General features: G+C 58.8%; 2 protein-coding genes across 14 annotated transcripts; one reads left to right on the top strand and one right to left on the bottom strand.

Moving 5' to 3' along the window:
- The first annotated feature begins 8,624 nt into the window (after positions 1-8,624).
- On the top strand, positions 8,625-16,110 carry Tcea2 (transcription elongation factor A2). 5 transcript variants are annotated; one of them, XM_071609104.1, is made up of 11 exons: positions 8,626-8,848; positions 11,189-11,251; positions 11,604-11,715; positions 12,539-12,629; positions 13,646-13,776; positions 14,040-14,096; positions 14,459-14,613; positions 14,686-14,832; positions 14,987-15,016; positions 15,615-15,686; positions 15,888-16,110. In XM_071609104.1, the coding sequence occupies exons 1-11, from the start codon at positions 8,777-8,779 to the stop codon at positions 15,894-15,896; spliced, it is 939 nt and encodes a 312-aa protein (XP_071465205.1). In that variant the 5' UTR covers positions 8,626-8,776; the 3' UTR covers positions 15,897-16,110. The 5 variants fall into 5 exon arrangements, with proteins under 5 accessions (XP_071465207.1, XP_071465205.1, XP_071465206.1 ...); XM_071609105.1 differs by having other exon boundaries at positions 8,627-8,848; positions 11,604-11,709; XM_071609106.1 differs by lacking the exon at positions 14,040-14,096 and having other exon boundaries at positions 8,625-8,848; positions 14,486-14,613.
- Positions 16,111-16,903: 793 nt separating this feature from the next.
- On the bottom strand, positions 16,904-22,033 carry Rgs19 (regulator of G protein signaling 19). Of its 9 annotated transcripts, none has more exons than XM_027954256.2 (7): positions 21,523-22,033; positions 19,947-20,044; positions 19,401-19,490; positions 19,105-19,219; positions 17,836-17,947; positions 17,524-17,758; positions 16,904-17,451 (listed from the first exon to the last, which is right to left on the bottom strand). In XM_027954256.2, the coding sequence occupies exons 3-7, from the start codon at positions 19,428-19,430 to the stop codon at positions 17,260-17,262; spliced, it is 684 nt and encodes a 227-aa protein (XP_027810057.2). In that variant the 5' UTR covers positions 19,431-19,490; positions 19,947-20,044; positions 21,523-22,033; the 3' UTR covers positions 16,904-17,259. The 9 variants fall into 9 exon arrangements, with proteins under 9 accessions (XP_027810057.2, XP_027810059.2, XP_027810061.1 ...); XM_027954258.2 differs by having other exon boundaries at positions 19,105-19,226; positions 21,523-22,029; XM_027954260.2 differs by having other exon boundaries at positions 17,836-17,910; positions 21,523-22,022.
- Between the last annotated feature and the right edge of the window lie 808 nt (positions 22,034-22,841).

Below are 22,841 nucleotides of genomic sequence, written 5' to 3' on the forward strand. Positions count from 1 at the left end.
CTACCACACCTGGCTCCAAGTATGGTTCTATTGGAGAAGGTGGACTGTTGTGGGCAGCCCAGCTGGGGTCAGGATCTCCATCCTAGCATCCACCTGGATGTTCTACACCTCCCCTTATCATGCCAGAGTACCCCTCCCCCTGAGCACCATGATTTGAGGCCACAGATGTCAGGCACTCCAGGCATGTGTAGTCTCTGGTGGTTTCCTAGACCACATGCAGTATCTCCTGAGGAATGGGGTAGGTCCTGTATGAATCCCTAGTGGCTGTTCCTGAGCTGCCCCCAGGGCACTCCTGTCCCAGGGAGAGGCTGGAACCCCAAGGGTCTTTCAGCCTGAGGACTGTCCCATGTCCATCATCCCTGCCTCACAGATTGTCACGTAGGCCAATAAAAGACTGGGTTTCCCAGGCTGCTTCCTAGATCTCCCCAGTCCATCACTGGCCCTAGTACCTCCTGCATGAGGAGCAGTTGGGGCCCCAGGAGGGGGGCTTCTGGCATTTCTCACGAGATAGGCGGTGGTGGTGGGCATGGAGGTGGACCAATCCACAGGGCTCTACAGTGGTGCCAACTCTCTTGGCCAGGTCTCATTGCGGGTAGGTGGACTGGGCAGCCAGTAGGGGGCATAGTGGAGGATGGAAAGCTTTTCTAGTACTCCAGGTTGGGGAATGGGTCCAAAGAGTCAGGGCCACCCTGGTCTCCCACTGGGAAGTGCTGGACAGAGGCTCTCTCTACCCAGAGCTGGTGCAGCCTGGGGTCACCAGGGAAGGCTGGGGTTGCCAGGGCTTGACTCAGCAGGGGCAGTGAGTGGTCTGCAGTGATGGTCCCTGGGGCTCCTGAAGACGGCCTCCAGGGTCCTTTGTAGTAGGCCCCCCCAACACTGGGTGGATTTAGAGTTCCCTTGGGGCTCTGCCAGACACTCTGCAGCCCCTAAGGACCCAGAGTCATCCAAGTGCTCTGAACATAGTGGCCTGCTGTGTCCGGCATTACCTCATCACCCCCTCCTCCACCCTGCACATGTCCCTCCAGTAGTCACCTCCCCTGGCGCCAGCCAGTGACCTTCTTGGCTGAGCTGTGAGACTCAGGTGTCCGGCTGTCATGTCCTGTGAGCTGGGCTCGGGGAGCCTGGTAGGGTGCTACCTTCCTTCTGCAGGGTCAGGCTGCCCTCTCTGTGCTGCCTGGCAGGGGTGAGGATGGCAGCCCCGCCCACTGTCCAGATGGGACAATAATGGGGGAGGGCACTGCCGTCAGCTGGGTGGCCCTGACCCTGGAACCTCAGGGTTGGAGGGCCTCCCCAGGGCTGTAGGAGGGCTGGTGTAGGTGTGGCTGGCTGTGCTGGGGGAGTGGCATCTGGTGGAGAGACTGCTGTCTGTGTGTGGTCTGCGTGATGCCTATCCGCCTGGCTGTGGGGTGAGGTGGACCCCAGTGCTGGAGGCTACCCAGGGTCTGGGGAGCCAGACAAGCTGGACTCTCCCATAAGAAGATGAAGACTTGTGGGTTGAAGACCAAGGGTCCTGCTGAGGAAAATATGGCCCTCAATTCCCTGAGCTGCGATCCTAGCTCTGTCCAAATGAAGGCACATTTATCTTTAGAGCCCACCTCAGCCTGGCCTGGCCAGGTTTGCTGCTGCCCACCCTAATGGGAACCCTTTTTCTAGCCCCAGCCCACAGAAATGGGGAACGAGGGGCAACATTTCTCTGCAAGTGTGGAGCCAAGGTAGACACCGAGTGGACCCTGTCCTCCCTGTCCTTTACCTGCGCCTCTCCCTCAGTCTGGGCTGGATCCTGGCTGCTGGGAAGCCTGCAGAGGATGCTGGGTACTCCCTTCAGTGGTTCTGGGTGGGGGATCAGCTCAGCTCTGGGCTGGGGGTAAGGGACCTCCCAGGCGCTGCCTGGGCACAGACCTCCCAGGCTCCCACCAGCCGGGCCCTGGCTGATTCAGGAACAGTGAGGCTGGGACCAATTAGACTTCCACTCCCAAAGGATGGGGTGGGTCCCTGTTGGATGGGGCTCCAGGTGGAGAGTGCCTCTGGTCCTCTGATACCTTGGCTTTGGAGCCAGCTGCCCAGTTTAGACCCTATCCACCTCTGCCTTTCTGGGCTCCAGGTCCAGCCTCCAGAGGATGCAGCAGGGAGAATGTGAGAATGGGGTCATCCTTGACCTCTCTCCTGTGGTCAGGGCCTGCTGTCTCAGAACCAGTGGGTGTGTGTGACTCTGCCAGTGACAGGTCTGGGTCAGGTGGACACTCAGCCTTTTCTGAGGACAGTGTGACTTTCTGCTCTGTGCCTTGCTTTCAGTCCTGGAAGGGCAAGTGAGGCAGGCAGAAGCAGCCTGGGCACACCTGGCATGAGGGTGCAAACAGACCCAAGTGGGTACAAATGCTTTAAAAGGCTGGGTTTGGGATCAGGGTTCAGTGCACAATTCACCACATTAAGTGGACTCAGTTGCATAAGTGCTAGATGGTGGTGTGGGCACTGGGATGTGCTTGTGGGGTGTTGGACTGGTGGGGCAGTGAGGGTATGGTTATGTGGGGCCTGCTAGTGCGCGAGACCAGTGGGTGCTGTTGTAGTCTAAGGAGTGACACTCAGACTGTTGTGTGGGGTGCATCTTACCTACCCTGGGTGCTCCAGGGCAAGCCAGACAGGGTGGGGACTTTTCTGTGTTGCGGGGCACAGGCTGTGTTGGAGTGTCCGTGTCTGTCTTTTCATGAGGTGGGGGTGTGAAAGCCAAAGGCAGCCTGGAACATGTCCTATGGAGTGAGTGAGCAGGTCACAAGCAGCAGGGTGCGTCCAGGGTCCCGGTGATGTCTGAAGACTGCTCCAGAGTTTGGGGTGTTGTGCTGTGGAGGGCATGCAGGTGCGGAGGGTGCTATCCCAGCTTGTGCCCACTTCCAGGGGTGTCCCATGCTGCGCACGCCTGGGGGGGGTGCTGCTGGGCAACCCTCCAGGGGTGTTCTGCCCTGGGGGCTGCATGGATGTGTGTGTCCTCCTGAGTGTTGCCGCGTGCTGTGTGGGCCTCCCCAGCAAGGCGGCTCCGCAGGGGCTCCGTGGGAACCAGCCTGGACTGGGCTGCTCCGGGTTTCCGTGGCAACTGTAGGGCGGGGCCAGGAAACCCACTCAGGAAGGAAGGCTGGCCGGCCTCAGTGCGGCGGAGCAGGGAGTGGAGGGCCGCCTGGGCTGAGCCGGCGCCAGACCTTCTGCCCAGCGCCCAGGCCCCTGCTGGTGGCTGCTGGCTTCACCCTGGCTTTGCCCCAAGCCTCCTGTGGCCCCCTGTGCGTCTGCGACTGCATTTATTGGGCTCTGTGTCCAGGACCTGTCTGTGGGCATTGCTGGTCCTGTACCCGTATGTGCCCTGGTCTGTTTGGTGTTTTTTGTGGGGGCATAGGTGGGCTGGTTCCCCTGGGTCCCTGGAGGGCAGTGTCCAACCTGACTGCCCTGCCTTCCCCTGCCAGACTGGGAGATGGGAGAAAGGGAGGCCAGGAACAGAGAGGAAGAACACTGCCTTATAGCCAGTGGACACCTGGAATCTGTTTGTCTCTCTGTGGCTGGTCCTGGCTTTGTAAATGGCTTTGGTGGAAAACCAGCAGGGCTGCACGTGGGCCCAGGGGACTGCCCACCCTCTTTGGTCACAGACAGGAATGGCTGTGTCCACTTCTTGGGGACTGAGTACCAGCTGGTACCAGGCCATACTCTAAGAGGTAGGAATTTGGTAGACAACAAAAAGACCCAACTCCCTGCTTGGGAATATTTTATTCTAGTGTGGAGAGACAGAAAATCAACAGAACCCTAAACATCACAATTTAGGGTGTCAGGCCTGAGGAGGGCTGTGTTGGGGTGACAAGTTTGTCTTTTCATGAGGTGACTTTTGAGCCAATGTCTGAAAACCTGAAGGGAATGTGTGAAGGAGACGTAGGAGCCTGCAGAGGCCCTGGGGAAGGGGCTGCAGTGTGCAAAGGCGGGGAGTACAGAGGGCCAGGGCCCAGCGGGGTCTGGGAGGGTCTTGCCAGTTTCTCTGAATGAGCCTTGGGGACTTGAGGGTTTGAGCAGAGGGTGTGATCTGACAGCTTCCCACAGCCTCAGCACAGCTGAAAGGCCAGGGGCTCTGCTCCTGTAGGGGGCCTGGCCATGGCTGCCCTCACCCAGGGCCATGCTCTGGCTGGCCCAGGAGTCTCACTGGTCTCTGCAGGAGGGCAGGGCAGGCTGCCTCAGGACTCCTTGGGTTTGCTGCAGGGACTCAGACCTCCATGCTTCACCCATTGCCCCTGACCCTGTGGCCGTCTAGGGCCCCTGGGGAGGAGGAGGGTGGAGTGGCCGCCGGGCTGGCGGGCTGGCAAGGCAGGAGGGCGGCATTTCTGGGAATTGTGTGGGGGAAGTGCATTGTTAGAGTGAGCCTGCTGCAGGCAGCCAGGGCTGACACTGGCCTCTGGGGGATGCCTCTTGCCTCCCCCAATGCTGTCTCTGGGGGAGGGAGCTGGGCCCTTGGCCAGGTTATGGGCTGGCTGGGGACTTTCCAAGAGATACTGTCCTGAGCTGGTGATTCTTCCCATTCTGCAGACTGGGAGACTGAGGCCAGATGGCTAGGACCTGCATCAGCAAAGCCAGCAGCAGCAGGGGTGGGAGACGAGCTGCATGTCAGTTCTGGTCTCTGTCCTGTTTGACTTCAGAGGCTAGCATCCAAGGGAGGCTTATGTGGGATTGGCTGGGATCACAGCTCCATAGAGCCCTGTGGCAGAGACCTTGAAGCCCCACAGTAGGCTGGAGGGTCTTATGGATTGGAATACAGCCCCTACTCCAGGGTAACAGAGGGGTAGGGCTCCTGAGGCTGCATCATCCCCCCCACTTCCTGGTGATGGGAAATAAAGGGGGGCTCCATGTGAGTTTGGCAGTAGGAGCCTTCCCACCACCGCCCTGCCTCAGTCAAGAGGGGAAGCACTGTGCTGGTCACTGGGGTCATGGCCGGCTTTGGGGGAGGCAGCGGAGGAGGTGGGGGGACACAAATAGAAAAATAAATGGCCTGAGCTTCCGCTGTTTCCTGGCCTGAGGAGGGGGAGGGGTAGGCTGGGGGCCAAATGTGCTGCAGACCTGGTAGGGTAGACCCTGGGGGATATTCCTAGACCTCCTCAGGGCCATGGCCACCCCTTAGAACTCCAAGCTGGGATATCTCCCCCTTAGAGGCCCCAGGATAGTGCTGGTTGCCCACCAAGGGGTCCTGAGGGTAGACCTAGGTGTGTCTCTCTTGAAAAGCACCAAGTATGAAAGATACCTTGCAGGAAGGGGCAGAATCCCTAAGGAAGCTGGGGGCTCAGCCTCAGGGAGTAGGGGGCAGGTGTGGACCTCTGCAGGGGCTCCTGGTGGGGTGAATCTGAGTCTGGGCATCATGGGAAGTGGAGTGGGGGGCCTCCTGTGGTGGCTGGGCTGGGAGGGTAAGCCAGGCTCCTACCAGGAACACTCTACCTGTGTGACACGTTGTTCTTGTCCTGGTTCCTAGGTTCTGGCAACCTGGGTAGTGTGACATCCCTCCCCTCCCCCTGTGCTGAGTTAAGGTGAGGCCTAGGGAACACAGGGCCCTGTTGGGGCAAACATCCCCAGGAGAATCCTCCTGTCCTGATGTCATACCTGGTTGTGGCTTCCTGAGGGCCTGGAGGTTCTAGGGGCCCAGGAAGTTTTGGGGGTAATATGCTCCAGAAAAGAAGTTTCCCAGATTGATGAGGCCCAGCCCAGGGGGGCCTCTGAGCAAGGGCATAGAGGTTAGGACCACAGAAGGGGCCTGGGAACAGGGATTCTAAGACTGGGATTAGGAGTGTTGGAGTTGGTCGGTGCCACAACCTTATAAGCAAGAGCCATTCAGGATGGGCCACATTCTCATCCTGGTTGCTTAGTGGTCCTGTCTGGACAGTGTGACTCCTGCTGGGAGCTTGCTGGACCTCCCTAGGGAAGGATGAAATGTCCAGGCCCGTCTGTGGCTCGTTCCTGCCACCTACAGGCTGTTGCTGCTCATATCATGGGCCACTTCCAGCCTCAGTGGGACCCACCCAGATGGAAGCCTCTAACACCCCATCTGCCTGGTCTACTCCTTCCTTTCCTCACCTGTTCCTGCTGTGGGCCAGGCTATCATGCTTCTCAGCCTGTACCCTGATGCAGCCCACAGGCTGGACCCACTCAGGAGACACCTCCTGCACAGAGACCCAGCCTCCCAGCCTTCTTCCTCAAGGGCTATACCAAGGGAGCCCAGGGGAGACCCCCTAGATATGGCAGACTCCTTTGAGCCATCTCATATGGCCCTACTGCAGCCCAAGGAGGGACGCTATCTGGCCTCTTCTGGAGGAGGGAAGTGAGCCCAAGACTTGCAGCCCAGCACCGCACTCTGCTCAGCAAGCAGCCCTGGTGCTTGGCTGGAAGCTCCTCAGTTCCCTGTCCTTGTGTTGGTGCCATGCAAAACGACAGTATCTGAGTGAAACGCACGGGACTGTAAAGGAAACTGATCGATCGTATCAGCACACAGCTATGAAGCATCTCCCCACAACTGTCACCCTTAAAACTCAAGTGCTGATTTCCTGACTCACTGAAGGGCAAGGTTCACTCCTGGGTGAAGTGACCATTGGGGTTCCCAGCAACAGTACACAGAGCATGTGGGGGTGACGTGATGATGCATCCTGGTAGTCAGAGGTTCCCTCAGCTTGGGTATGGGCTTCCTTCAGGTGGCCTTCAAATCAATTCTGTCCTGAGAAACCTGTGTCTCCAAGGGCTGGCTGGGCAGTGTTCATGGACCTGACACCATGGATGGCGGGGAGCCAACTGTGCAGCCCTCACAGCCTGGAGCTCTGAAGCCATTCTTCTGGGGTTCTCGCACAAGGGTAGCCCCAGAACTGGTTTTATGGGATCCTGACAGCTCGTTGGTATGGTTGGTATCAGCTCTTCAGAAGGTGGTTGAAGAGTATGTGGTTCCAGCCTCTCTTGGAGCTCATGGTGTGGCTGGACACTTAGCCTTCACTCCTGCACACAGGATACTGGCCACAGAGGATTAGCTTGGTTAGGCTGGGCTGAAAAATAGACCTGGCTCACAAAAAGGGGCAAAATCAGTCCATGTGGAAGCTGGGACGGCTGTGTTCACCCATCATGGGGTGCATTTGTAAACACTGTTACCTATAAGGAATCCCATGCTTTTTCCTCGTGATAAAGGTGACTCTCAGGCTGGGATTGAGGCTCAGCGGTAGAGCGCTCACCTAGCATGTGCGGAGGCCCTGGGTTCAATTCTCAGCACCACATAAAAATAAGTAAATTAAATAAAGGTATTGTGTCCAACTACAAGTAAAAAATAAATATTAAAGAAGATGAATCTCATAACTGACCATGACCATGTTTCCATTTGCACAATAACTCCTGGGAGTTCAATCATATCTAATTAATGACACTGAGAGCCCAGGGCTGGTCAGCCCAGGGTGTCTGGTCAGCCCAACCTGCCACCTGGCCTCATGGTTCTTTGGCTTTAATTTCAGTAACAGTAGGCCCCATAAGAATATAGTCACCAGTCCCTTGGCCTGCACTCTCCCCCAGATTTGTGCCCCTCCAGTACACCACCCAGCATCTGCATCCTGAGCAGGTGGAAGGCAGTGGTGGAGATGCTGGCCCTGTGCCTCTTCTCTCTCTGACCTGGCATCCTCTGGCTGAGGGCAATCTGTCCCTTCCTGGAAACCTCCGTGGCAATGCCACGAGAGCTAACCGCCCTGTTCTGTTCCCAGTATGAGTCAGTGCACATCATCCTGACAGTAGTGCTGTGAGGGGACTCTATAGTCCCAAGTCACAGGTGGGGGGACTGAGGAAAAAGCAGTCAGTGTGCAGAGCTTGGGATCTGTGCCCTGGAAGGCTGACTTCGGAGGCTGGACTTGTCCTCACAGCCTCTCCAGGATTCCAGGGCGTCTTCCTCAAGGGGCCGGCATCCTTCCAGGCCCCACTTCTGGCTACTGCCCCTCACACCGCCCAATGCCCGCAGGCTTCTTGGTGGAGGAACCTCTACCAGAGGCATGAACAATTCAAACTATGCCCTAGGACGACGAGTGCAGGGGTCAGCGGAGCCACAGGACAGGGAAAAGGGAACCAGGAGAACATCTGGAAAGTGGGAGCGACAGGGAACAAACGTAAAGAAGTCATCGTGGCCGGCCCAGCGCCTCCTCCTTCCCTAGCCCCTCCCCGTCCCGCCCGTCGCCCCTCCTCCTCCCCTAGTTCCTCCCTGCCCCGCCCACGCCTCCTGCTCCCCTAGTCCCGTCCCACCCCGCCCGCGCCTCCTACTCCCCTAGCCCTTCCCCTCCTTGCCCGTCGCTCCTCCTCCTTCCCTAGTCCCTCCCCGCCCCGCCCACGCCTCCTCCTCCTAGCTCCTCCCGCCCCGCCCGTCGCTCCTCCTTCTCACCTTAGTCCCTCGCCGCCCGTTGCCCTGCTCCCTGTTCGCCGCTCCTCTTTTCATCCTAGCCCCGCCCCCACTCCGCTCCGCCCTGACTGCCCCGCCCCTCCCTCCTCCCACTCCTTCCCCGCCCCGCCCTCTCGTCCTCTGCGCAGGGTATTGTGGGCTGGGTCATCCGCTGGAGGCCTTGTCAGGACTACTTTTCCCAGGAAGCTGTGTGCGCCGCTGGAGCTTCTGGGAGTTGTAGTCCGTGGGGCGGGGACTCCGCATCTCATCATGCAGTGCGCAGCCGCCGATCGGGGGGTTTGGGCCGAGGGTCGCGGCGGCTGCGGCCCTGGTCCGGCCGGGCTGGGTTGCTGAGCTGAGCAGGGTGCTGGCCCCAAGGCGATGATGGGCAAGGAGGAGGAAATTGCGCGGATCGCCCGGAGGTTGGACAAGATGGTGACCAGAAAGAGCGCGGTGAGGGGCGCGGGCCGCCAGGACCCCGGGTCCCGAATCCCGCCGAGACCCCATCGTGCCCACCGCAGGCGGGACGAGATGTCGCCCTGGCCGAGACCCCCGCCCCGGGCCCGCCCTCCACCTCGTCCCCGGACCACCGCTCTGGATTAGACGCCGCCCCGCCCTGCCGGCCCTCCGGCCCGAAGGCGGCGGGAGGCGTTCCTGCCCTGGCCCGGCTTCTCCTTGTCTGTCACAACCCTTAAGAACGAGGTTCCTCTAATAAATTCTCTCCCTCCCTTAGCCGGGCCTCAGCCAGCAGCCAGCCGGTGTGGGCAGGTGGTGGAGAGCGGAGTAGGGCCGGCTCTGCCCCTGCAGCCAGACCGCTTGACTGCGGATGCTGAGCCTCAGAGGAGGCGTGCGAGGCGTGCGAGGCCTCCAGGGTCCAGCCCAGCTTCATACGTTGGCAACCCGTGCAGCCTCCAGGGAGCATCCTTTGCGCATCCTGCATCCTGCCTGGCTCGGGTGGGGAGGGGTCTGGAAGGAGCCCGCCAGCGCACTGAATGGGACCGCGCCCCCACGGGACAACTCCGGGTGGTGAAGGCGGCTGAGTCACGGGCTTTTCAGGCCTGTGTAGCCTGCCCAGGGCTGTGACTTCAGTGTGGGTCCGGGTAGCTATTTGGAACAAGCAGGGTTGGGCCTGGGCTCCCGTTGGCCATGGTCGGGCCTAGGGTGTACACCAGGAAGGGGGCAGGCTCCCACACATTTGTTTAAGCTGGAAACAACCCCTCCAAGACTGTGCTTACTTATCTCTGGGTTATGGTGGGCAGCAGAGAGGGAGTGAATAATGACCTGCTGACCGTAGAAAGGTGTTTTGTTCCTTGAAGGAACCCTAAGTGGGAGGGGGCTGAGATGGGGGAATGTGAGGGGAGGTAGATGGGCTTGATGGGGGAGAGAGGACCACTGGCAGGAGGACCTGGTGGCCTCCTGGCACTTTGTTGGACAAGGGCTGGTGGTCATGAACTGAACCTTGATGGTGACCTGCCCCTGAGCAGTCTGTCCCTCTGTTTTCTGACAATGGCAGATGCTTCTGATGGCAACACATGAGCTGGCAGGAGGGGTGACAAGGCATGGATGGCTGGTGGAAGCACAGCATGAGAGGATGCAGAGGAGGGGCCTCCCGGGTTCTTGCAGCACTTGAGAGGACCCTTGGGGACTTGTGGCTTTAGTGTGGTTTTTATGACTCTCTGGAGCTGTGTCACCTGGTGCACATGGCTGCAGGGGAGGACTGCCTTTGCCTCTGGGGGATCACCTGTCCTCCCAGAGGTCACCTCAGGGCTGGTCTTTGCAGGGCCAGAGGGGTAGGATCTACCTTGGTGGGGTAAACAGGGGGTGCCTTAGCATAGAAGTCACACATACTAGGGCAGGCCAGCTTCTCTACCTGAGTGGCTGGGTGGGTTGTCTTGGCCCCCTTGTAGTGTGGGGAGACACAATGTGAGCATACAGCAGGATAAAGTGATGTGGTTTGTGGAGGACAGCAAGGCAGGGGCAGGGTAGGGTATTACATGAGGTGAGTCCTAAGTAGGAGAAGGTGTTTGAACAAAGCTGGGGGGCATGAAATCTGTCAATGTGCTGGGGAGGGTATTGGGCAGAGCATCTTCAGGAGCAAGGGTCCTGGGGTGGCACCCTTAGGGAATATGGAGGAGCTCGTCTGCTGTGGAAGTATGATGAAGATTTTAAGGAAATAAAGATCTTGGGCAGGGATGGAGCAGAGGAGGGAGACCAGGGGATTTGTTGCAAGGTCCAGAGGAGGGATGGGGGCTGTCCTGGGGCGATACATGAGGAGTGGGACTATGAGCCTTGTGGGTGCTAGTTGTGGTGTAACCAGAGTGAGGGTTCCCTAAGGGTTTGGCCTGCTGAGCACTATAAGGAGTGGCTATCCTACCCACCAGGGCCTGGATGGGACAGGGGGCCAAGGAACTTGGGGTATACCTTCATCTGGGTGTGTTCCTTACTACTGGGAAGGAGCTGTGGCCTTTCTACTCTTCTTGTTTGGTCAATGACCTGATGTTGAGTGAGGTCAGGGAGGTCATTGCCAGGGATATGGTTGGGAAGCCATGTTACCTGTGAGGAGTGAGACTACAAAGCCCTTCCTTCTCCTACCCTGAGATAGGGGCAATAAAGCCCCCCTGACATGGGGCAGAAACTCTCTTGGTGCAGAGCTCTGAGCATCTCCTGGTGGAATAATTATGGTTTCTTTCTGATCTCCAAATTGTTACTGCCTTGTGTCTTCCCTCATGGGCAGGAGGTAAGATTGTCTGCTGAGGTCTAAAGTTCCTTTATGAAGGTCCTTTCTCCTTCCAGGAGGGAGCCATGGACCTGCTGCGGGAGCTGAAGGCCATGCCTATCACTCTACACCTGCTCCAGGTAGGCCCTGCCTGCTGCAGCCCAGCACAGTTCCAGGAATAGTCATGCCGCTGGCATGTGGCAGGGCTTCCTATGCCTACCCCCACCCTAGGGTTTGGTTGGCACAAACACCAGTTTTGAGGAGAGGGTTCCTGCCTTTCTCTAATGCTTGATGAGGCAGGGAGGGTACATCTCAGAATAACTCACTCTGTCCTGAGTTCCAAATGGGACAAGAGCCACTAAGAGAGGTGTCTACTTCCTCATGACTTATCCCCAGACCCTGCCTTATGGAAGCCACCAAGGGTCTGCTAAGAGGGTTTGACTCCTGGGATGGGTCTCCACTATCTCCCAACCTAGGCCACTTGCCTTGCAGTCCACCCGTGTTGGGATGTCTGTCAACGCCCTGCGGAAACAGAGCTCGGACGAGGAGGTCATTGCGCTGGCCAAGTCCCTCATCAAGTCCTGGAAGAAGCTCCTGGGTGTGGGTCAGGCCACATGCTGGTTCAGGGGACACTTGGCCTCTTGCTGGCTGTGCTACCCTGAGCTGGCCTCCTGGAAGTGGGCTACAGGAAGTCTGGAGCCAAGCTCAGGGTGGAAGTGGACCAATGGGTGCCCATCAGTGATGGGTGGGATAGTCTGTAGGGCATGACTATTGGAACAAAGGTGTGTGTTGGGGAGTGATTTCCATATAGAACAGGTAGAGAGCAGAGTCCAGTGCAGAACCTGGACTGAACATTGAGGACATCCAGGAGCCCTAGAAAGAGGGAGTTGGGCTGTTTTAGATCACACAGAGGAGAAGGGTAAGGCCAGGATGCTCCAGGTTCCCAGTGATGGAGGAGGAGGAGATGGAGCTACCACTAGAGAAAGTTGGGTTGAGGGAAGATGGTCTCCTCCTGGGGACAGGATGCCTGGGCGGCACAGATCCCCCATGGGGTAGGGAGGTAGCCTTGTTTCTGGACCTGGGAAGGACCAAGCCTCTCCTGAGTTCTGTCCACACCCTTGAGAGACGATCATCATCTCTTGAGACTTTCCAGTTGTGTGGCCTTTGGGAGTACCATATTCATGTCCTAGTCCCCAAGGCAGGCCCTGGATGGGCAGGAGGGGGCCCTGGAGGGGCCTCACAGTGAGCTGCTTGAGTGGGGGAATGTGAGGGGAGGTAGATGGGCTTGATGGGGGAGAGAGGACCACTGGCAGGAGGACCTGGTGGCCTCCTGGCACTTTGTTGGACAAGGGCTGGTGGTGATGGACTGAACCTTGATGGTGGCCTGCCCCTGAGCAGTCTGTCCCTCTCTTTTCTGACAATGGCAGATGCTTCTGATGCCAAAACCAGGAACCGGGGGAAGGGCACACCTCTGCCCACATCATCCTCAAAGGATGGCTCAGAGGCCATGGATCCCAGGTAGCATACCTGAATTCAGGTGTACACCCTCCTGCCTCAGCAGAAAAAGGGTGCTGATGCTCATGTGCTTAGGCACTGCACTGAAGAAGGGGCTTTCTCTAAGGATGTTTGTCAGCCTCATGCTGGGCACTGTGTCTCACAGCTGAGACTCCCTGCCCCAGCCATCTGAGGTGGGTGGCCATGTCTTCCCAGATGTCAATGAGACCCCTGACATACATCTTCCTCAGCAGAGAGCTGCTGCACATCTGATCCTCTGTAGGAACCCTCTGCCTGCTTCCTCAAGACCCTGTCCTGGTCTAGTTCTCACTGGCCTGCTCTGGATGTCCCCTTCAGCCTGAGGCTGGAACCCCTTCTACAAGATCCTGCTCAGAATCAGAAGCAGGGTGTCTGATTCCCCTCTCCTGTCCTGAAAGTATATGTGGCCATCACTGTCCCCAGGAGGGAAGTCAGGCCCCTGTTGCTATGGAGACTGGGAATTCTGCTGGTGACAGGCTGTGGTTGAGGGTCGCTTTGCCCTTGACCAGTCTGGGCAGTAAGTGAATGGAGGCTGGGCCCTGGTCAGGACAGGCTGAACTTTGGGCAGCTCCTGCGTCATCTTTCCTCCAGGCAGCTATAGGTCACTCCCTGTCCTTGGTTTGCCATCAACAGAGGGAGGTATTTGTAAAGTGGCCCATGGTTGGGTCCTCTGCAAGGGGAACATTTTAGAGGTGTCAGGAAATCCCCAGCTCATTTTGAGCAGCTGGGGATGCTGCACAGATCATTCTGGGAGAAGAATCCAGCATTCTGTCCCCATTTGGGGCGTGAGCCCTGATCACTAGGGACTTTACAGTCTACTTTTCCCTCTGGGGAGCTGGGCAGGCTGCATGGGCATTGACTGAAGATAGGCCATTGCCAGGGCCTGTCAGGGTACAGCAGACTGGCTTTGAAGGTGGGGACAGTGCCATGACATTTACTTTCCTGGGGACCAGCATCCTACTAGGGTGCCTGTGGCCTTAAGTCTAACCCTGTCTCTCCAGCCGCAAGAGGCCGGAGCTGCCCAGGATGCTGTCCACCCCAAGGATTACCACGTTTCCCCCAGTGCCTGTTACCTGTGATGCTGTGCGCAACAAGTGCCGGGAGATGCTGACCGCTGCCCTGCAAACAGACCGTGAGTGCCTGGCAGGCCCTGGCTGGATATGCACCCAGACTCACAGGGTGGCCTGCCCCTGCCTGCTGTAGAGGCCTGCTTCAGGGATGTGGCTCTCTTCCCCCAATCTGTTGTGACCCTGGAGGAGGCAGGAGGTGTTTGGGGTTACCAGGGAACCTGGATCCTGGGCAGTGACCCCAGGGATGTGAGTGTATCTCCTCGCTGCCAGGGTTTGGTGCAGGCAGAAAAGCAAGTGGGTGGCAAGTGAGGGCTCCCTCTTGCAGATGACCATGCGGCTGTTGGTGCAGACTGTGAGCGACTGTCGGCCCAGATTGAGGAATATATCCTTTGTGCAGGGATTTTGGGGCCCAGGGCTTCTGGTGGTCTATAGGCTACTGGCCCCAGGTCCTCTTGGTGGCTGGGGGATACCATTGCTGGGCTGCCCTGTGCCTCTCTGGATCATGGGGTGGCTAGCCCTGGGAGGGCCCTCCCTGGAGGAGCCAAGAGGCTGGCATGGCCTGCTGGTGGGGCCTAGATCTCAGTTAGGAATGTGTCTGGGGGAGGTGCAGCACTGTGGCCCCTCAGCTCCTCACCAGGCCTGGGTGGGTGGAGTGCTCCTGTGTAGCTGGGCAGAACATCCCCACATGGCCCCCAGCAGGGCAGGTGGAGCACAGTGGCCTCATGGGTCCTTAAATGCCTGCACGCATCTTCCGGGATGTGGGAAACACAGACATGAAGTACAAGAACCGTGTGCGCAGTCGCATTGCCAACCTGAAGGATGCCAAGAACCCTGACCTCCGGCGGAATGTGCTGTGTGGTGCCATAACCCCCCAGCAGATTGCGGTGATGACCTCGGAGGTGAGCCCCACTGCAGGGGCTGGGGGCTGCTTCTGTGGGGCTGCAGGCTGAGTGCTTGGCCCCTCACCCCAGGAGATGGCCAGTGATGAGCTGAAGGAGATCCGCAAGGCCATGACCAAGGAGGCCATCCGCGAGCACCAGATGGCACGCACAGGTGGCACTCAGACAGACCTGTTCACCTGTGGCAAGTGCAGGAAGAAGAACTGTACCTACACGCAGGCGAGTGGCTGCCACTTCCTGAGCCCATGTCTTTGGGCATTCATACTCTCCTTGGAGCCCACACCTGTCACCGCCTGGCTGGGTGGGGGCTGCTCTCATGCCTGGACTTAGGCCAGGGCAGAGGCCCAAGTGTGGATTTCTCCTGCATTTTCAGGGCCCTCATTTCCCCAGGACTCCCAGCCTAGTAAGTAGTGTCCCACTTGATCTGGGGTACAGAAGCTGGAGGGCTGTCCTGCCTAGTACAGGAGACATGAGGATGTCAGTGCAGGCAGGATCCTGACCCTGCTGTGGAAATGGATGCCCAAGTGTCTGGGGAGACAAGTGACGGTGGGAGCTTGGGAAGAAGGTGGAGGTTATAAGTCTTTGTCTGGTGAGGCTGCGGAGGCCAGTGAGAACTGCTGTTTCCCTGTGGAAACAAGGCCCCAGCCCTGCAAGGGGCCTTGGTCTGTGCAGGGCTGTCTTGGTTTCCCATGGTCCTGTGGGATGAGGCTTGCCCTTGTGCCTCCTGGAAGGTGGCTATGGTCACTGGCATCCCTGCTCGTCACCCCAATATGGGGTCCCTCCTATTCTCAGCTGACAGTCTTAGCTTTGCTAGGCCCTTCGAACCCATACAAGGACTTCCCCATTGGTGGCTCATGTACCAACAGGCTCAGCTCTGGAAGACTGGGCATTCTCAGATCAGGTCACCCAGGCTGCCCCAGGGGCTGAGGCCAGCACTGCTTAGGTCAAGGGACACCCTTGGCAGAGATTGGTGGTGACCCTGGGCTCCACCTGCCCTACAGGTACAGACCCGCAGCTCTGATGAGCCCATGACCACCTTTGTTGTTTGCAATGAATGTGGAAACCGCTGGAAGGTAGGTGGGTGGGCTCAGGACAACCCCCAACCCTATTCTCTGTAAGTGGGTACCTTGGCTTATGTAGGGTCTGTGGCGTGAACCAGGGATGGCCATGCCCAGCCTGCCTCCTAGTCATTTCAGGGATGGTGGGGGCGGGTGGAGACCCCAGCCCTGGCGGTCCTGAAACCATGGCTTGGTCGCCTCACTGCTTCCCTGCAGTTCTGCTGAGCACTTGTGCAGTTGCGCTATAGCCCCAGGTCCTGGCCAATGCTGCCCCTCCTGCATTCTTGGTGGACACAGCTTCTCTGGAGACCCCCAGTAGACGGCATGCCCTGCCCCAGCTGCCTGGTGTGCACCTGTCTGCCCTTTGCCCTGTTATTAAATGTCTTGTTTGCCATCCTTGGGCCTTGCTCCTGGTGGGCTATACACAGGCTTCAACTGAGCCTATCTGTTTCTTCTCTGCTGCTGTGGACAGGCAACTCTTGGGCTTAGCCCTAGCAGGGCAGCTCCTGAGGCAAGAGCTTAGGCGACTTTTGGAGAGATCACCTGTGACACGAGGCCAGGATGATGGGGTGGCGCTGCCTCTCCTGAGTGTGCCATGGGGCAGGCCCTACCGACTTGGCTGTGAGGGCAGGTGGGGAAGGGGCTTTGTATACACACAGACAACCTGGGGTCCATGTGAGGGGTCAGACTGACCTGCTCAGCACCCACCCACGGGACGGGCAGCCAGGGCTCAGCCCCCTCTTTAGGACAGCCTGCCTCATCCTGCCTCCACTGGGGGAGACAGAATGCAGTTTGCCCCAAGGGAATGGGGTCCCAGCCCTTGGCCAATTCCTGCTTGAAGTCACTGAAGCTCCCAGAAATTCAGAGGAATGAGATGATGCCTTATGGGGCCTATGATGAAGACAACATTGTGACAGCACCAAGGGACTCTTGGGAAGGTTGCCTCCTTAGTGGCCACCCCTCTGGGAGGTATGATACCTACCAGGGACTCCTGCAGTCTGTGTCAGCTCAAGCCTGATCCTGCTTCAGGACTCAGGAGGCAGACACCAGGTCTGGAGCCCACCTGGGTGAGGCTGAGTTCAGCTTCCAGAGGCCCCTGCTGTGGGGAGGGTCTGGGAACAGTCAAGGATGATCCCTCATTTTCCTGTCTCCCCCCACAAAGTGGGCATAAATATAGGCTTCTGTTTCAACTACACCTTCAAGAATAAGATCTCATTTTGGGGGTGTAGGAATGGAGATAAATATGAAAACTTTTTTTTTTTCTTTCTTGGTAAAACATACAGTAAGGAGATGTTTCCAGGATTAGAGTTCATGAATATGTAAAATATATTCAGGTCCTGTCACTTGAATCTGGTTCTGGGTCTGGTTCTGCAGTGCAGACAGCTCAAGTAGGAGGGTCTCCTGCTACCAACAAGAGACATGTCCTGGGCAGCAGCAGGCTGGTGAGGGGTGGAGTCACGGGTGTGGCACTTCCCCCTGGGCCTGGGCTGCTTCCAGGGCTGGAGATCCTGGGCCAGCCATGTGGGGGCCACTAGTGTGAGCCCTGAGTCTGCCCACCAGAGGGTGGAGTTCCTGAGCCCTTTGGAGCCTAGGCCTCTGAAGAGGACTGTGGGGACCCCCGGAGCAGCAGGGTGCGGTAGGCTGGGGAGCTGAGGAAGCGTGGGTACGAGTCCCGGTGCATGAGCGTGTAGATCTGCAGCTGCGCGTCGTCAAATGTGTGCGCTGACGGCTCCTGCATCTTCCTGTTGATGCCCTCCCGCACTCGGGAGTCCAGGCTCACCTGTGGGACGGGGCACCGAGGTCAGAGGCACCCTCCCCAGGCCACCCCAACCCGTGCCAGCAGCTGGCGCACCTCCTTGGGGGACAGGATGGACACGTAGTCCTCATAGATGAGCCGCGCCTTCTCATCCACCACGTGCTGGTTAGCCTCTGCCTTCAGCTCCTCGCAGGCCAGCCAGAAGAGCATGTTCTCCTCGCTGTACTCTGTCCGCAGGAAGGCGCGGAACACACTGCGGCCCGCGGGGCTGTGCATCAGCTTGTCGAAGGACTGCGCCCAGCTCTGTACCTCCTCAGGGCTTGGGGGGGTGCTGAAGGCAGGGACGGAGCACATTAGGCCTGTCCCCTCCTGCCCCTTGACACAGATGCCCCTGGCGGCAGAACTCACCAGGCATCACAGCTGGGGAGGGGCTGCAGCTTGCTCTCCTGTGAGGCCTGCCATGCTTGCCGCCGCTCTTGGTTCCTGGCAGCAGAGAGGAAGGTGGCTCTGCCCTGGGCACCTGGGATTTCCACAGGTGCTGCCATAGCCTCATGTGGCCTTGGCATGTGAGCAAGCATGATCGGTGCCTGGCACATGTGTAGGGAGCATGGTCCTGAGCATTGGATCTTTCCACACGTTCTGGGGCCCTTACTGAATCCACTTATACAGGCTGATGTCCTGGCCATAGTACCCAGTACTTCTTCCTGGTCAGTAGTTTGACCATCTGTGCTTCTGTGGCTCCTCAGCTTCTCCCCTTCCCTGGCTTAATGGGCAGGATCTAGGGCTTCTCAGCCTGACCTGTTTGTCTCTTTCTGAAGAGGCTACTCACAGGCCCACACTGCAGGCCTGATATCAATAATTGGAACTGCTGGTTGATGCAGGGTCAGAACCTTCAGTCTGTGTGTTTACATCTGTCTGGTCCTGGATCCTGACCCTGGCTCCAAGGGAAACTTGTTCTGTCAGTGCTGGCCCCAAGTCTATGCCCAGCCAACTGCTGTGTTGGGGGACAGACATCTAAAGCCCAAAGGTCTAGATACACTGCGTTCCTGCCACATCCTGTTTCTCAGTAGACACAGTCCCCACCCTGTCCTGTCCCTTGAATTCATGGCTGAGCCCCTTGCCTGGGCTCAGGCCTCGTTATCACTGTTTAGTAGACTCCACTGGGTCCCCGACCCTGAGGAGGGCCAGGCTTCTGCAAGGCCCATGACCCTCCGCTTCCCTACATACCTAAGGGAATCCTGTCACCACCTGGAGGCTTCACTGCTTCCCTCGTGCAGATACCTTATGTGCTAGGACCGCTGTTCCCTCAGCTGGGTCTCTGCTCAAATGTGCCCTATTGCAGGGTCTGGGCCTCTTGTGTTCCTCTGGGCTCCTAGGGTGTTGCCTGGGCTGGCTCACAGAGGCACTGATGGGCGTGTGCAGAACGCTCCCGTGTGCATGCAGCAGGCCTGGTCCTTGCACATGGGGAGCCCTCAGTACACCAGGCACAGGAGTCACATAAAGTCCTCCAGGGGGAGTGGGTGCCGGCCACCAGGGCCCAGCAGTCCTGGGACAGGACAATGCTTTGAGGTAGAAAGGGCCAACTGCCCACAGGTGATGCCATGGAGCCACCCGTGAGTCCCTAGAGTCCCTGGGTTTGGCCCCTCTCAGTGAACTATGCCCCCCAGGCCCACATACCAGGAGCAGCTGCAGCAGCAACACCAGCACAAACAGCAGGGGTTGCGGCTGGGGGCCGCCGGGGGGACCACATCATGGCTGGACATTGGGGGGGGCCTGTCCGCCTCCTCTGGCCCTGTGTGCTGGGAAAGATGGGGCTGCCTCAGCCTCTAGGACAGAGCCCACTGGACCCGGCATCTGGCTATGCTCCCAAGGGCATGACCCTAGGCCCCCAGATACCCTAGAGATTCTCCCAGCTCCTCTCCCTGCTTGCCCCCGACCCTCCCTGGGGCAGAGGTGAGGAGGAAGTGGCTTACCTGCTTCTCAGCCTCATGCGGGGTGGGCATGGGTAGGTGGAGGGGACTGCCCAGGCTCTGTGGTGCCAACTCCAGGACCTTCACCACAGCCTGGGGGGGAAAGGGGTCAAGCTCACTAAGCACCTATGACTCTGGCCCTTGCCTATTCTCTAGGTCCTAGAAGAGATGTCCCTTCCAGAGTTTTTGCGTCCAGCCTTAGTTTACACTAGGGCCAGGGGGCAGACCCAGGTCAGTGAGGAAGGGGCTGCAGCAACCTTCGGCTTCTCACTCTAGACTGGGCCCCAAATGAGGCACCCACAGGAGGTTCCAGGACACCCCCATCTGCTCAGTCCCTGGGAAGCCGGAAGCCTGGGTTCCTCTTTCTTGGTTTCCGGCTCCTAGCCCCTCCCAAGGAGGCTGGGGCTTGAGGCTGGTGTATGGTATGTGGGGGTGTCAGACACTTGGACCTACTTCTTACCCCTAGGGTCTTTTTGCTAGACTATGGGGTTAGAGTGTGGGCAGAGGTGCTCCCCACCAAAAGGGACCCAGAGAACTCTGACTACTCACCTGGGACTTGGCCAGAGGGGCAGCTAGGCCTGCAGCATTGAGGACGTGAGTGGGACTTGAGGAAGGACTTCCTGAGGGTGTGGGGAGTGGAGCATGCACTGGTGAGGAGGAACGTATATGGGGAAACAAGGTTCCTTGGTCCTCAATGCCTCTTACACCTTCCCTCCAACACTGTGGGCTCCCCTTCCCTCCCTGCCCAACACCTCCAGAAACTGCAGGGTGTTCGAGTCAGGGAAGGAGGCGGGGGTAGCTCCCCAGCTGGAGCCTCAGTGTCCCTGGACCACCAGTGGGATGTACAGGGAGCTCATCCCCCTCACTAAAGCCAAATGCAATCCCAGTGTCTCCAGGGACAGTGGAGCAAGGTGGCCAGGAGGAAGTTTTGAAAGCCTTACCCCCATTTGCCTGTGCCCACCTGTGTTCAGGTCAGGGCCTGCAAGGCCTCCAGCTCTTCATATCCACCACCCTCCCTTTTAGTGGCCATGAGGCTCAGAATCCATCCCACTTAATTTTCTCATTACTTTCTATCCACCTTCTGCTCCTCCCCCAGGCTGTGGCCTTTTAATCCTGTTTCTGCCTGTTTTGGCCTCTTTGTGCCTTCCAGGGCCCTGTATGTGCTGACAAGAGGGGACAATACCTGAGAGCTACACACTTAGGGGGCCTTGGCCCCTCACTATCCGCCTGGCTTCCTCTGAGATCCTAGTCCCATGGGCTCCCTCGAGCTGATAGGGACACAGAATAGTTGCAGCAGGGCTCCTCCAGGGGCCAAATTTCTAGGGAAAGGAAGGGGCACAGCCACTGGAAGTCTGGTGGCACCCAGAGCTCTCTCTTCCTCCTCCAGATTCTCCCTGCAGATGTCCTCAGAGGCACCACTCAGAGTGGGGCAGAAGGGGGTGTCTGTGGTGTTCAGCCTGGGTGCTGGGGACCTGGTTTGGTGCAGAGGTGGGAGCAAGCCCTTTCCTCCCAGGCAGACACTGGACCTGGCTCCCTCAGCAACCCAGTTGGAACCACACATATCCCCAGAATGCCCACAGGGCCCTGGACCACTGCCTTTCCTTCTTGTGGGGCACACGGTCTGAATCAGGGTCTTCTGGCCTCTCATCCTGGCATTGGGGGCCTCCTCCCTCTTCCCCAGCCCCCCAGGCTTTGATCCCCAAGCCTGGGCTGGGAGAGGCCAGGCAGGCACAAGTCTGGTCTCTGGGGACAGAGGATCCCTAGGGAGTGGCTGCTGTTCTGCTCCACAGAAGGAAGAAGAACGTCTGCAGCCAGCCCAGGCCAAAAAAAGAATTAAAAAGTGACAATCTCAGAAAACAATGTCGTAACCTTTGGGAGGGGGCTAACAGAGCCCCATACTTTGCCTAGTACCTTTCCTATCTGCTGCTAGCCCAACTGGCCTCCAACAAGGCAGGCCGGGCCTCGCAGCCCCTAGTGACCCTCACTCCCCACCCACCTCCCTTGCCTAGCTTCTGCCGGTGGGGTCGTCTGGAGGAACCTATCTCCTCCTCTGGGCCCCTTCATCCAGCCTCTGACGCCCCCACCCTCCCTTAAATTAAAGAAGTCTCCATGGCGCCCCACTCACCGGCGACCCAAAGGCGGGTGGGGGCCGGAGGGCCGGATTCGGTCTGGCCCCACCCTGGCTGTCGAAGGGGCGTGCTCTGCTGTAGTGGGGACTCAAGTCAGACGGCAGGAGGTACTCCTGCGGCGTTCCAGGAGGGAGGCTGGCGCGGAGCCCCGCTTGGCTAGGGCCGGGGGGGCGCAGCGCCTCCCCTGCGGCTTGCCCAGCGGAGGGCTGCTGGACCCAACGGGTGGGGCAGACGAGGACTGGGTGTCGTGTCGTGTCCCGCCCTGCCCCTCCCCACCAGGCTCGGGGGGGCGGGAGACGCGGAAACCTGGGTTCTTCCGGCCCCCACCTTTGAGCAATCACTTCCCCCGGCTCTGAACTGCAGAAAAAGGGGAACTCTCCTGCGATGCCCCCTCCCCCACGCGCGGGGGCTGGGCTCGGGTCTCACTGCAGCCCAGGTCCACGTGCGCGAGAAAGGGCAGTGCCCGGCGCCCGCTCTGAGGCTCCTGCCCGCTCCCCCACAGCCTGCCCGCCGTCCTGCGCTGCGCGCGCACCCACCGCCGCGCTCCCGCGCTTCCCCGCCTCTGCCGCCGGTGCGCTCAGAAGTCCGGCGGGCCGCGGGGAGGGGGCGCAGGAGCAGTGCGCAGGCGCCTGGCGGCACTTCCCCAAAGCCAGGGGCCGGGACTTCCTTGAGCGGGTAGGCGCTGGCCCGCCCAGCTCGCTGCGCCCCGCCCAGGGCCCCGTGCCCCATCCGCCCGCACCGTGGAGCTGAGTGGCCCGGGCCTTGAGGCGCGTGGAACGCGGCCGCAGCCGGCACCCCACTTTGCTTAGCGTGGCCCTTCTGGCCTTTTCATTCATGCGGGCATCCAGCGCAGGGCAGGAGAGCCTGGGCCCTATGTGTGCCTTGGTCGCTGGGAGTACTCCTGTCCTGCTTGGCCAACCCCTCGCCTGAATCTCTTGTAAAATGGGGTCAAGAGCCTGTCACCTTTGGTGGAACTTCTCAAGAAAGGAGATTCCTGTACTGCAGGATGGGTGCCGGGGTGCAAGTTCTTGCATCCAGTGTGAATACAATGTTTGATAGGGTCTGGCTGAGTCCCTCCCTGTTTCTCCTTCAAGCTGCCCCAAGATATACTAAAGTTTAAAGCCCCACTGTCCCCTTTGCCACCAATGCCTGTCCCTTTGGCCAACTCTTCTGGCCCTTTTATAAGTGAGTACAGATGTGGGTTATTTGTTATCCCAGCATGCTTTGGCCCTGAGTCAGATTAGCCCTTACCCTGCTCTGGAAATGGTCTGCGGAATGTCTTTGGTCTCCCTGGGCTGCCAGGCTCCTGCCCTGC

This window comes from Marmota flaviventris, chromosome 2 (genome assembly GCF_047511675.1).
Source record: "Marmota flaviventris isolate mMarFla1 chromosome 2, mMarFla1.hap1, whole genome shotgun sequence".
Classification (NCBI taxonomy): Eukaryota; Metazoa; Chordata; class Mammalia; order Rodentia; family Sciuridae; genus Marmota; species Marmota flaviventris.

What these genes read in the sequence shown, in the direction of transcription:
- Tcea2 (XM_071609104.1), top strand. Translation starts at nt 8,777, where the DNA reads ATGATGGGCAAGGAGGAGGAAATTGCGCGGATCGCCCGGAGGTTGGAC. An exon ending in TCAGAGGCCATGGATCCCAG is followed by an intron (nt 12,630 to 13,645) that starts GTAGCATACCTG and finishes CTGTCTCTCCAG; the next exon opens with CCGCAAGAGGCCGGAGCTGC. An exon ending in AGAACTGTACCTACACGCAG is followed by an intron (nt 14,833 to 14,986) that starts GCGAGTGGCTGC and finishes CTGCATTTTCAG; the next exon opens with GGCCCTCATTTCCCCAGGAC.
- Rgs19 (XM_027954255.3), bottom strand. Translation starts at nt 18,113, where the DNA reads ATGGCCAGGACATCAGCCTGTATAAGTGGATTCAGTAAGGGCCCCAGA. An exon ending in CTCCCCAGCTGTGATGCCTG is followed by an intron (nt 17,759 to 17,835) that starts GTGAGTTCTGCC and finishes CCCTGCCTTCAG; the next exon opens with CACCCCCCCAAGCCCTGAGG. An exon ending in CCATCCTGTCCCCCAAGGAG is followed by an intron (nt 17,452 to 17,523) that starts GTGCGCCAGCTG and finishes CCCGTCCCACAG; the next exon opens with GTGAGCCTGGACTCCCGAGT.